The 12919-nt window shown below is 45.6% G+C and overlaps 1 protein-coding gene across 11 annotated transcripts in view; it reads right to left on the bottom strand.

The window, feature by feature from the left end:
• LOC132212023 (transducin-like enhancer protein 1) overlaps positions 1–12919 on the bottom strand; it is an 88479-nt gene that overhangs the window by 9551 nt on the left and 66009 nt on the right. For all 11 annotated transcript variants that reach the window (XM_059657007.1, XM_059657008.1, XM_059657005.1 and 8 more), the window contains one exon: positions 12403–12479. In XM_059657007.1, coding sequence (XP_059512990.1) covers positions 12403–12479 — 77 coding nt within the window. The remainder of the gene's footprint in view (positions 1–12402; positions 12480–12919) is intronic.

Consider the following 12919-nt stretch of genomic DNA (forward strand, 5'->3'; position numbering starts at 1 on the left):
AGGGTGGAAAAGGTGCCTGATTCTCTGATCATGGCTGGGGGGCAGGGCAAAGGCGGCCCCAGGGCCGCCTTTGCCCTGCCCCCCAGTTCTTAGCTCCCCCCTGGGTTTCCGATCACTGTCAGTGGCAGGGGGCTTCTTCCTGCTTTCCCTTTCACCTCCCTGCATTGTGCCTACATATGCAAATTAATCGCCATCTTGTTGGCAGTTAACTGCCAATCTTAGTTGGCAGTTAATTTGCATATAGCCCTGATTAGCCAATGAAAAGGGTATCGTCGTATGCCAATTACCATTTTTCTCTTTTATTAGTGTTGATTATCCTAGATAATAAAGAGGGAATATGCTAATTGACCCTCACGCCATTGCAAAGATGGTAGTGCCCACAGCCAATAAGGATGGAATATGCTAATTTACTGCCCCACCCTCAAAGATGGCGGCGCCCACAGCCAATGAGGAGGGGATATGCTAATTGACTGCCACACCCTCAAAGATGGCGGTGCCCACAGCCACAAGATGGCAGTGCCCAGTCCCCTCAGCCTCACCGGGGTGGCAGGCACGCGGCAAGGCCGCTCTGCGTGCCTGCCTCTGGAGACCCCTAGACCCCCAGACGCAGGCAAGCCTCGGATGGCAGCTGCCTAGCTGCCCGGCCCCCCCCCCCGAGGCTCAGGTAACCAGGGCTGGCTGAGGATTGCGCTGTCAGCATTGGCAGCAGCAGAGGTGTGATGGGGGCGTCACCTTCCCCTGATTGCCGGGTCGCCTCCCGCCCCTAAGGGCTCCCGGACTGTGAGAGGGGCAGGCCGGGCTGAGGGACCACCCCTCCAGTGCATGAATTTTCATGCACAGGGCCTCTAGTTTCTTTATATAATTTTAAATGATTATTTTTGATGATATCTCAAGCGCTTATGAACTCATAATAATTATAAACAGTAAACAGTGCCTCTCAACACAAACAAATACAGCTTTCTAAAGGTACCAATTTAAGACTTTAAACTCTGTTTTGCATAACCAAGAGAAAAGAAAAGAAATTCTCTAGGGTCAATGGCTTTGTGACAGAAATTTCACATTTCTCCTTCAACAATCTCCCTGTACACCTTGGCCATGAACTCCAGCAAAGCTCCCAGCTAAAAGACTACTCTTCCCAGCTTTCTTACTGCCAGTTGAGTCCCTGTTCTGACCACAGAGATGTAGGTAAAACTGCCCTAAGAAATAAATTTATTAATTAAAGAAACGAAAGAAAGAAAAAGAATTATAAAAGGGGAGGTGTGCCTGCTCTCTTCTCTTCCTCCTTCCTGCTGCCAGCAAGATAAGCAAAATGACTGGAGCTTCAGCAGCCTTTTGGGCCAAAAGGTGACTCTGAAGATGGAAATCAATTGCTGAGGGAAGCAGAACAGAAAGAGCAGAGGCCTTGGTGACACTCTGGGAGAGAGAAATAAACTTCTCTGCTATTTAAGCTTTTGTTTTCTTCTCCTATTAAATACAAACAAACTAATCTTAGTGCACACTTCTGTTTCCACACCAAAATCTCAATGAGTATTTTCTCCCTCATGTAAAAACTCCCAGCACTAATATATAACAAATGTTATAAAAGATACACAAAGATAATAAGATACTTTAGAGAATGAAACTACTTATATGTTCACCCCACATCCAAACCGATGGAATTAGGCACATGGCACCAAAAACTATGCTTTCTTTCTTTCGCCAGAAGCATCCCTAGGTGATCTAGAAGGTCCACATTAAACCTTTTCTATATGTCCCTATACATCTATACTTATAATAGGGTAATATGCAAATTGGTTGGGACGCTGTCACGTAACAACCGATCAACGGGAGGATGGGGCAACAAGCTACAAGTGACGGGGCAGCGAGCTACGTGCAGCGGAGAGCTATGAGCGGCGGTGGGTGGGGCGGCCAGCTGAGGCAAGCAGCAGTGAACTACTTATGCACGGATTCGTGCGCAGGGCCACTAGTAAACAATAAATGAAGTATATAAAGTGTCCTCCTTCCCATAACCCTCTGGGGTAAATCTGGACACTCTCTGGAACTTGTCATTGCCACCTTGCAGTCCCTTTACAGATCTAAAGACTATGAGTATTAATACAGAATTTAAGTTTTCATTTTGATGCCAACTCAAAATTTGTAAAATAACTTAACAAGCACAAAATTGAAAACTGATACAAGGTATCAGGTCTCTACTGGCCTGCACGTAAAGTAAAACCCACATACATGCTTGGCTTGAAAATAAAATACATGCTATTATTTTCCCTCTATAAAAGCAAAATATCAAACACATGACTTTCAGAAGAATTCACCCCTGTCCCCAATCAAAGGATACAATCTTACATATCTGTTCTCTCCTGACAAACTGGTTACCATAACTAATATTAAATGGCTATGTGGCCCAAATCCTTAACGTTACTCTTCATCTAAATAACCAAGCACACAAAATGGGAACCACACAGACTGCCCTGGGCACCAAATACACACATAAAACAACTACAGCTCAAAGCCCTTATGTCACCAAACCACTAAACCTCATACTTTTTAATCCAACAGTATTCTTTGCTGCCCTTAGTAATGTAACAAGTCCACATGATAGTTCAATACATGCACATTATAGTTAATCGAACCTATGCCATTTATTATATTTGAAATCAAATAGCATTTTATTGCCCTGGGAAGAAAACTAATACAAAATAATACTGAATGTAAACTGAGTTAAAAAAATACAATCGAATTGAAATGTATTTAGGGAGAACAGTGGTTGGCACAGGGAGAGAACTTGCCTCTCAAAGCTTTCTGTGCTGTGATGACAACGGCAGGTGTGAAGGTCAGTTTCTCTGCCATAAATCACTTCCACATAGGCCAAGTTTCCATCAGGAGCCTCTCAGCAATTCTGGGTTTTTAGGGGAAGAAAATTTTTTCTTGCGTCCACTGGAACCCTGCTTATTACAGAGTTAAATGTTCCAGATCAAAACAGATGCACCATGTCCAGGCAAAGAGCTGTCCTGTTGTCTCTGGAAGAGGCCACCTCTGCCCCAGGCATCCTCTGCTTTATGCTGTGCAGGAGGTCTGTGATCATGCTGAGCAATTTAAAACTGATTCACATGGCAGTGAACTGCTGCCAGGAGCTGTGAACACCTGTCCGTCCCAGGGGAAGCCCATATAGATGTTAATACCTCAATCCCAGGGGGCCTTGGAGGAAGCAGGCACTGGCCACTGTGCTGGGAGCCTAATCAAATGAACAAATCAGAACAACGATGCAGAGTGTGGAGGGTCCCAGAGAGGAGTGGACTGGAAGCAGTGACTAGGGGAGCAAGCGAGATGGTTTGGAATTCGCTTTTCATCCACAGGAAGAACAGGACTGCCTCCGAGAAAAGGCCGCGCTGATGGTGCACCATGAGGATGTTCAAGAGATGCAGGAGGAAACTTAAGTTTCTGACTGAGGAGCTGGGAAAGGTCAGACCAACCAGGAAGGGGAATAAACAGAGAATATTTATGAATATATCTCAAGACTGAATTCAGAAAGAGTATGGTGTGACTGCCTTTACATTCAATCATAGACAAAATTCAAAATCTGAGTGGTGGTCACCCTGGTTGACCCAAAGGGACACAGGAGGGTTCTAGAGAGCTTTTGGTGAAGTCACTGAGCTATATACAGGTGATTCACACACTTTCCTATTTCAATAATTACAATCTTAGATTCATTAGTTTATTCAAAAAGTTGGGGGGGGGGGGGGGGCTCCTGACCAATGAACATGTTAGACTAGGCTCACAGCCAAGTTGAGAGCCCAGGCTTTGGTTTAAATGAACCTGAGTCATGAAGCCCCAGCTCACTGGCCTCGCTAACAGTGGCCTTCCTACTGGCCTAACCACCTGCGGCCTGTCACATGTCTGTTTGTTGGTCCACAATGTAGAAATAATAATACAACACAAAGGTTGAAGGGGCTGTGGTAATGACTAAGAGATGACAGCTGCAAAATTGCAGGGCACAACACAGTGCCTGACACCTGCAGGGGCCTTTGGGCAATGGCAGCATCCGTATTAAACACCCATGACTTTGGAAGAGGAAGAGGATATGCTAAAACAAGGGCTCGTATCTGGACCACTGGACAAGCGAGGGTCAGGATATGCGGAAAGTGAGGACGGTGCAGGTGGGAGTCAGGAAAGCACAGGGCAACGGACAGGCACAAAATCAGGAAATTCAAAGGCACAGGAGGGTGGGGAGACGGCACAGAGAAGAGGACAGTTGGATAGGATTGTGGCAATCTGTGGGGCAGAAAGAACAGTCCCTAGAGCCCTCATTAGGGCAAAACTGCTAGGGCCACCCACCTTATCCAAGAAAGCGAACGGAGCCTCCACCTCACCCCGCCAGCTTTCTGAACCAAGCACCTGCAGGTCAGGATCCTAATGTGAAAGCCGGTTGTAGAACTGAAAAGAATAAAGCCCACTGGACATCACGGACTAAAACCCGAATGAAATCACACATGGTCAAGCACGAGACTCTTCATTTATTGGGCGCACAGCAGAGAGGGAGGAACTTGAGAGTCCCCACAGGGATGCCTCGTAGTAGCCGTGGAAAACTGGAAACAAGACTGCGTTCAGGGAAGCAGGTTGTTTTTTCCTGGCAGGCTGGCTCCTGTTAATAAAACTATGCTGTGCTCTGTGACCAAAGGAAAACAGGTGTTTACAGAGTTATTGGTTCCCTATAAATAGATAGCAACAGCAGCAGCAGAAGCCAGTAAACAGTAATGAAGAACCACGGACCCCAGAGATAAAGGCTGTGGCCAAGACCCCCTCGGGCTGTGGACTTGGCACGCTTGGCGTAGGATTTCTTGCGTATTTTCAGGTATCAAAAATCTGATTATGTCAAAAACCTTTGCTCGCTCGTCAAGCTCTTTGGAACCCAGTTCTTCACAACTGAGCCTCTTTCACGGCACCATCCTTTATCCTAAGCTCTCAGCCACGTGGAGCAGGCCAGTCCCCTAAAAATCGTGGGCTGGGCTGTTCCTCTCCGTGTTGCACACAGGCTGTTCCCTGCTGCCTAAGCCAGCACTGCCTCCCTCAGACGTGCACTCACGTCCTCCCTCCCTCGCCTGGCACACCACCCCAGGCGGGATGATTCTTTCCCAGGGTCTGGCTCATCCTGTATCCTCCTCTCAATCTCGACTACGGCACGTCTCACATTCTGGGCTATTTGCTGCACGAGTTCACGTCTGTCTGTCTCATTCCAGCGTTCTTTGGAGACGGATGGGTGACTTCACCAGCTAGCACACAGCTGGCACTCATTGAATGAACCCCAATGCTCTGAGCTGTTACTACTACCTATCACTTATAAATGAAGGCGTGAAAAGTTGCTCTGGCAAGGGAAGTCAGCTAAGCTACTATGAGAATGTGGAGAGTCCTCTGACCTCCTGGGTTATACCAGCCAACTTTTCCCAAGGAATTTCTAGTAGTTGAACCAAATATTGATAAAAGATGGTATCAACTTTCCCAAGGGGGGGAGGAGAGCAGTCCCCCAATAGCTGATATGAACAGAAACGCAACAAAAGCAACTATAATAAAGGAGTGAAATCCAAGCCAGCAGAACCCAGTGGATGCAAGAACCTTGCAAAGCAAGCTGAGGCAGGCACAGCCACAGGTCACAGGCAGCATGCTCGATCCTGTGGCTGGTGGCTGAAAAGAATGCAGTAACTAGTGAGGAGACAGGTTAGAGTCTCAGTTTAGCCACTACTAAGATGTGCGGATCTTATCTAGCTCATCTGGGCATCATTTCCCTACTTTTACAATGAGCCGTGGCAAGGCTGACCCTGTACACCTGACTGCTGAGGTGTGGAGTAAATGACGTGATGTGGGACAGTACTTCCAGAAAAGTTATGAAGTACACCGCAGATTCGACCTTGGTTCCCATGTCCCAGGAGGCAGCGTGCTATCCCTTCGTATTTAGAGAGGAGGGAAGTAGTACAGGAGAGGACAACTGCCCCCCTACGCCCTGACTAGTAAGTGGGAGAACCAAGATCCCGGTCCAGGACAGGCTGATTATAAACGTGGAGTTCGAACCTTTACTGTAGCTTCCATATCAGCACTACTGCTGACATTTTCACCTCAATAGGGAGAACGTGGGCCCAGCAGGAAGGAGACACCCACCCTGCACTACAAGAGACATCAGACATGTCAACATATGCGTGCACTTCTTTACAGAGCCCTGGGCACAGGAGGCTTGGAGGGCTGGAGTGTCTGGGCTCATTCTAAGATGAGAATAGTGCAATTATGATTCTGGAGTGTACTCTTAGCTTCAAGAACCAGGAGAGTGAAGGTGGTGGCTGGGGGTGGGAGGGTGTGACAAGGGGTCATAAGAAAATCAGTCATATTACTCTAAGATTTCAGCAAACGAAAACAGGTCCTCAAGACTTTAATTCATCTACAATGGTAAAAAATTTTCTCTTTGCCAATATGACACTTAACGTTTCTTAGGGTCTGTACATCCAACCCAAAACACCTCTAAAATCCTTTACTTCTTTCCCAGGACTTTTCCAGTTTGCCATCCCAACAGAATAGAGGGCTTTATTAACAAATTACTACAAGTTGAGGACTTCAAAGTATTAAGATAGAAAACTTTTTGTTTGTTTCCTTATGTAGTTGACTATATTGCTATTCCTGTTATTAAAAAGGCAAATGCAGAAAAAGCATATGGATATGAAAAAGTAAATTACCAGAAAGAGAAAACAAGAAGAGATGGCCTGATCAATAAACTGGGAGGATCTCTGGCCAAAGTTGACACTTATGATTCTGTGTCCTAGGCCCTTCTTCCTCCATCAATTAAATATTTTCAAATTTGTTGATGTGCTGAGGCAGCAACGAGGCTCCAATGCAGGAAAAAGATACAAATCAAGAGATTTCATGGACAGCAAGTGAGACAAAGATAAATTTAAAATACAGCCATTTCAAAGCTAAATTCAAAAATTCTAGCCACGAATCCAACCACTATCGGCAAACAGCACGACTACACAAGAACTATACAAACTACTTATATATGATAAGCAGAAAGTAATTTCTGAAGAAGGGAAGAGGTAGAGAAATAAAGAGAGGGTTAATTGTCTAGCAGGTTAACGTACCTCACATCAAAAGAAAGGGCCTCATATGTCAATATAATCTCAAGAAATTAGCTACACATTCCCAGATGATCAAAGGGTAGAAAAACAGAAGTTAAACTAAACCCACATGGTGATAATAAGGCACAAAACAGGTATGTTACTTTTCGTATTTAATAGACAAAAACACCCAAATGTCATAACAGGTAATTTTCAAATTCACTAAATAAACTGACTGTGGAATCTAGACATCAGAGGAACCAGAAGTAAATTCAGTAATGGAAAAAGGGGGTGGGAGGACACGGCCACTGAAGTGTCCTTTGGCCAGAAGCCAGGGTGGCCTCTCTTCACAACATGTTTCCTAAGAGGCCATTTTACCCCAAATGTAGTTAACGTTTTCTTTTCCCTTTAGGCTCTGACTCCTAAAAGGTACTTTAACGATTTATTTAAATAGTAAACAAGTGGGTGGAAGATTTCCCAATTACATGTCTAGCGTTAAAACACAGGGTGAAGGAACCTGGAACTAAGATGGAATCTTAAGTCAAACCATTATTAGTGACTTCTAGGTGCTACGAGGTGGAGCACAGCCCCCAGTATTTATGGAGGACAGCAATGCTCCAGGGCTAGAAAAAACGTCTCCACAACAAAGAGATGTCAACCTGACTGAATTTCCAAACCTCTTTCGCCAGTGATCTACACAGAGCTTAGGGAATACACTGCCTACAACTAAAAATGAGTTCCAGTTTAGCTAACTAAACAATGCCAAATAAATCTCACCTGAAGGATTTGGAGACTGTCAGGGTTACCACTTATAAGACAGCACCACTGCCCTGCCGGCCGGGTTCAGTGGTTGAGCGTCGACCCATGAACCAGATGATCAGGGTTTGATTCCCAGTCAGGGCACATGCCTGGGTTGTGGGCTGGATCCCCAGTGGGGGTTGTTGTGCAGGAGGCAGCCGATCAATGATTCTCTCATCATTGATGTTTCTGTCTCTCTCCCCCTCTCCCTTCCTTCTCTGAAATCAAGAAAAATATATTTTAAAATAAAAAATAAATATATTAAAATAAAAACCAGCATCCCTAAACTCTAAAATGCAAAATGTGAACCTCCTTCTGGAAGGCTGAATCTCAGGGTTTCCTACAGTCATGGGCTCATCTCCCACCAGTCAATGCAGCAAACAGTTGTTTACTGGGATGCTCCAGGGACAAGGGGACTTCAGAAGCTTCCATTCTTGTGGGGAAGCAGCAGATACAAATGACATGTGGACATCAGTTTACTCAAGGCCAAAGGTGAAAAGGCAGCACGAGATGTTACAAGGTGCCACTGGAGAGTGATCATATATGTGAAGTCATCAGGAAGGCTTTGTGAAGAAGGCAGCAACTAGAGTGGTCTTTGAACAGAAAATACTTCCATAGGAAGAGGAGAAGACTGATGAGAAGGTAAGCATCAAAGGCTAAGTTTGGGCCCAGGTATCAGAATGGGGAATATGCCTTTAGCAAAGATACAGAAGTTAAAAGAGACCAGTGTGGGAGAGGGAAAATAACCATGTTAATTGCAAAACCCTATCAAGATCTTAGATGACTTTAGCACCAAAAACAAGTACAGGATAATGGCGACATGAGTCATCTTGCGCTCATCCAATTTGATAAAAAGAATGTAAGGCCACGGGACCTTTTGCATATGCTGGTTCCTCCAGCTAGAGGTTATGCCCTGCCCTAGGAGGTTAATGCAGCTCAGAAAACACTTCTGAGAATCTTTCTTTGACCCTCCCCGCGGATGGGATCAGCCCGTCACATGCTTTCACAGAAGAGTTCCTCTGTCATGGCTCTTATCTCAATTATAATTAGGCATTTATTTTTTGCAATGATTTGATTAATGTTTCTCTCCATCAGTAGGCTGTGAGCTCCCAATAGGGTCCCCTATGCCCATGCAGCAAGTCTTGATGAAATCTGTGGAAGAGAGGACAGGAGGGGGGTAACTGTTTAGATCTCAGTGAGCAGATGGTGCAGGAACCTGAATCACATCCTACAAGATAGGGCTGATGCAGGGACACGTTCAGCCAGAAGAGACGCCTCGTGGCAGATGGTGGTCTCCAAACATATCTGAAGAGCTGTCTTGAGGATGATGGATGAGCGGCACACTATGTGGTCTCAGGGGGAAGGAGAGAACCAGGATTGATGGGGAAAAGTTCCAGGGAGACAGATCTCAGCTCAAGGGCTGGAAAAGTTTTCACACAGCTGGAGAAAACGGATTGTGCCAAGCAGCAGCAAGTCCCCTTCACTAGATACGCTTGGTCAGAGGTGCACAGCCACTTGGAGAGGCTATCGCAGGAGGCGAGCCACAGATGAGCATTCACACCAGAGGCATCTCAAGGTCCCTGCTGCCCACACTGGACTCTCCTGGAGGCAGGCATCCATTTGCTCCCTGTGCTGGGAGCTTATCTCACTCTGTCCCCAACAGCCCACCCTCTCTGTCCCTTTTCCTGGGGGCTATTCCTTCTGCACATGCGTCAGCCTTCAGTGTGTCCACCTCACCCCAGGAAGCCCTGCCCTTCCTAACTGGTCATTCTTTAAATGTTTGCCTATAACTCACTGCTGTCATCACAGTACTTATCACTGACCGCACACATAGCTAAAGCATTCGTTGTTCCTTTAACGTCTCCACTACTTCAATAGGCCCCCAGGCGGGGAAAGCAAACATTTTTTTGCCTGAAGCATGCCCACTGTCCAGCACAAAGCCTGCCATGCAGTTCCTGCTCAAACATCCATGAGTAACCATCCAAATATTTCCACTGGTATTTCTCAGCGAGACCCTTGCAAAGTTTTTTCCACCTTGTTCACCTAACTCTGGACTTACTGGTTTGTCTCCCTTTCTCTTAAGTGTCTCAGACCAGTGCTGGTCTAAGTGTGGTCTGCAGACCTTTGCTATTGTCAACTCACTGAGAAATGTTTACACAACAAAGTCAGTTCATGACTCTTATACTAAAAAACTGGGGTCCTTTGTGTCGTCCCCCATTCGTCTGCGTTGTGTGTAACAAGAGTGTCAATGTGCCAAACTAGGAAAAGATGGGTCTGTGATCATAGCCGGTAGAGGAGCACTGTCTCGAGCAGCATCACTTTACTAACCGGAAAGAAGCCACTAATTCATGGGTTGATAAGGGTATAAGGCTGTACAGCCCAGATCCTGTTGACAATGGGAGATCATTTTGCTCTGATATTAACTCCATCTTGCTCACATGATATGCACACATCAAACTTGAAAGACAATCCTAAAAAACAGATTTTAATTGTTTTAGACAGCAAGGACCGCTCTGATCCAAAGACCGACACCAGTGGCCATTTGACCCCGGGGAGAAAAGCACCCTCCTATGTGAGAGTCACAGCTTTGTCCCTGTGCCACTGTCCTTGTCTCTGGGCGCCTCATAGCCTGTTTACACTGCTGTAAGCACAAACCCAAAGTGCTCACAAGCCACGCACAGGAATACTTTGGCTCTAATAAGCATGACACCAGTATTATTGTTCACTGAAGGTTTAATCTTTGTGTCTAATCACGTTATTGACATACACAACACTGTATACAAACACACACAACACTGTATACAAACACACACAACACTGTATACAAACACACATGCACAAATACTGGGAACTAGGTGTCCGTTAACCATCCCCTGCACAACGGCCTTGGAGACCAGCAGTGTAGTTCATACCTCTGCCCACCTTCCCTTTAACTTCCTCACATATTGCATTCAAGGTGGGGTCTTGGCAGCGAGGCACATCTCCTACCAATAACTCTTGAAACTGGCTTTCCTTAATGGTTGGTTGAACTTAGCTTTATGTGCCCATTATTTTCCCAAAGATCCACCAATGACTATGAATTACTGCCTTTTATCACAACATTACTTGTTTTCCCTTTATCTACTCACCAGACAATAGGACACCCAACAGCTACCCTGCCAGCAAAGCACGTATAAGAAAAGCCCATCCTGGATGCAGGGCCACACACCCAAGGAAACACACCACATAGTAGCTGATGGGTATGTAATCGGAAGGATCTACCAGCTAAGGAAGCATCTGCAACACTGTTCCACTCCCCAAGCCCACTCTTCCCTGGGCCTAAGATGCCACCTTAAATTCTTAGCACCTCTACTAGTTCCTAATGTAGAGAAAGCTTAATCTCATCATTAATCAAATTACTATGAAACAGATGTTATAATGCATGAAAAGTGAACAACAGGAATCTGCTTTCCTAAAAGCAGGTGATGGGAATAAAGAATTCCATTTTATCTCATGCTCCTGGTTTAGGTGAAACAAGGCTCCAATCAAAATCACACAAGGATGACCAAATTGTTGAATGGGCCACTCAAAATAATGCAATAATAATGTTTGCTTTCCACTTTATGTGTCCCTTGCAAACACACAAAAGTAGAATGTAACAAAAATAAACTGAAGGCCTATGACATGTACCTCTATTTAGAAAAATCAACAAAACTGGAACAGGCTTTTCTGCCATCTTCTATCCTAGAGAAAGGCAGAGTACTTGCTAGGAAGTAAGACATATTTCAATTTTGCTTTAAAAAAAAAATTGAGAACTTTAGGAATTCTTGGAAATCACATTTCTAATTACTAACTATGGAAAGCAAGTGATTTCTTGTGACGCTGGAGGAATAACCACCAGGGCTTTTCAAATTCTGAATGCTTTTCTGCCCTTTAACCTGTCTTGCTTCCCCACACAGGCACTCTGCTCTTATAATTCTGAACCTCTCAGAGTATGGCACTTAGCAAAACTTTACTTGGGGGTCAACCTCGAATGTTGGCATCCGACAGAACATACCCTTTTCAAACTCTTGTTTCTACCAAAATAGGGAGCAGGTAGCACTGAGCTGGGTAAAGAGACAATATATTTCAAATTTCTGAGATTTCAAGAGTTCATGACAGGTTACTGCCCACCACACAGTCCTGTTGGAAGTCCCCCGCAGCTACCCTCTAACCACATGGCAAAGCAGAGCAGCTTTCTGCCGAAAGGTCAAGGGAGGAGGGCCACCCACCCCTGGTCCTTGCAGCGCTCCTCACTCTGTCTCCAACAGTTCTCTCCAGAAATAACAGAATGCATGAGCTCACCCACCGGGAGAAGACAGGGGCATGACACCTACAGGGTGCCTATTTATAGGAAGTGTTAACACTCCTCAGGAAAAGACACTAGAAATCTCCTTGGAAACACCCAGGCCTGTGCTCCCTTTGGAATTCTGATCTGATAATACCCATGACTAAGTAACCACCTTGAAAATAAAACTGAGAAGTTGGAGGTACTTACGGTTTCCCCCCAGGGATTCCTGCCAGGTTGGGAGGGATCGTAGGTACTCGCATGTGAGGGGGAGGATCAAACCCAACCTGGAAACAAAAGAAGGCATCGCAGACTCAGTTTCTACAGGGCAGGTATTGGTGAGCATCTCTACAGATGTCTCACAGGAAACTCAGGTCCCCAAAGCAGCTTAAACAGGAACAGTGGCACAGGTTAGCAATTCCCAGAGGAAATACATCGTAAGAGAAGCAATACAACCAACTCTAAATACAAGACACACTTCCTTCTGAGGAGGGGGAATGGAGAGGGATCTCTTGTGCACCGAGCCAGCCTCCCATGGCCAATATGGGTCTGCCTGGTCCTGGCAGGTACACAGTGCAGCATGCTGTCTCAGTCAGCATTTCTCAACCTTGACACTATGGACGTTTTGGGCCAGTTCTTTGTTGGGGGCTGCCCAGGAGAAGGCAGGGTATTTAGCAGCATCACTGGACTCTATCCTCAGTTGTGATAATCAGAGTATCTCCAGACA

The sequence above is a fragment of the Myotis daubentonii genome, chromosome 11, assembly GCF_963259705.1.
Source record: "Myotis daubentonii chromosome 11, mMyoDau2.1, whole genome shotgun sequence".
Lineage (NCBI taxonomy): Eukaryota > Metazoa > Chordata > Mammalia > Chiroptera > Vespertilionidae > Myotis > Myotis daubentonii.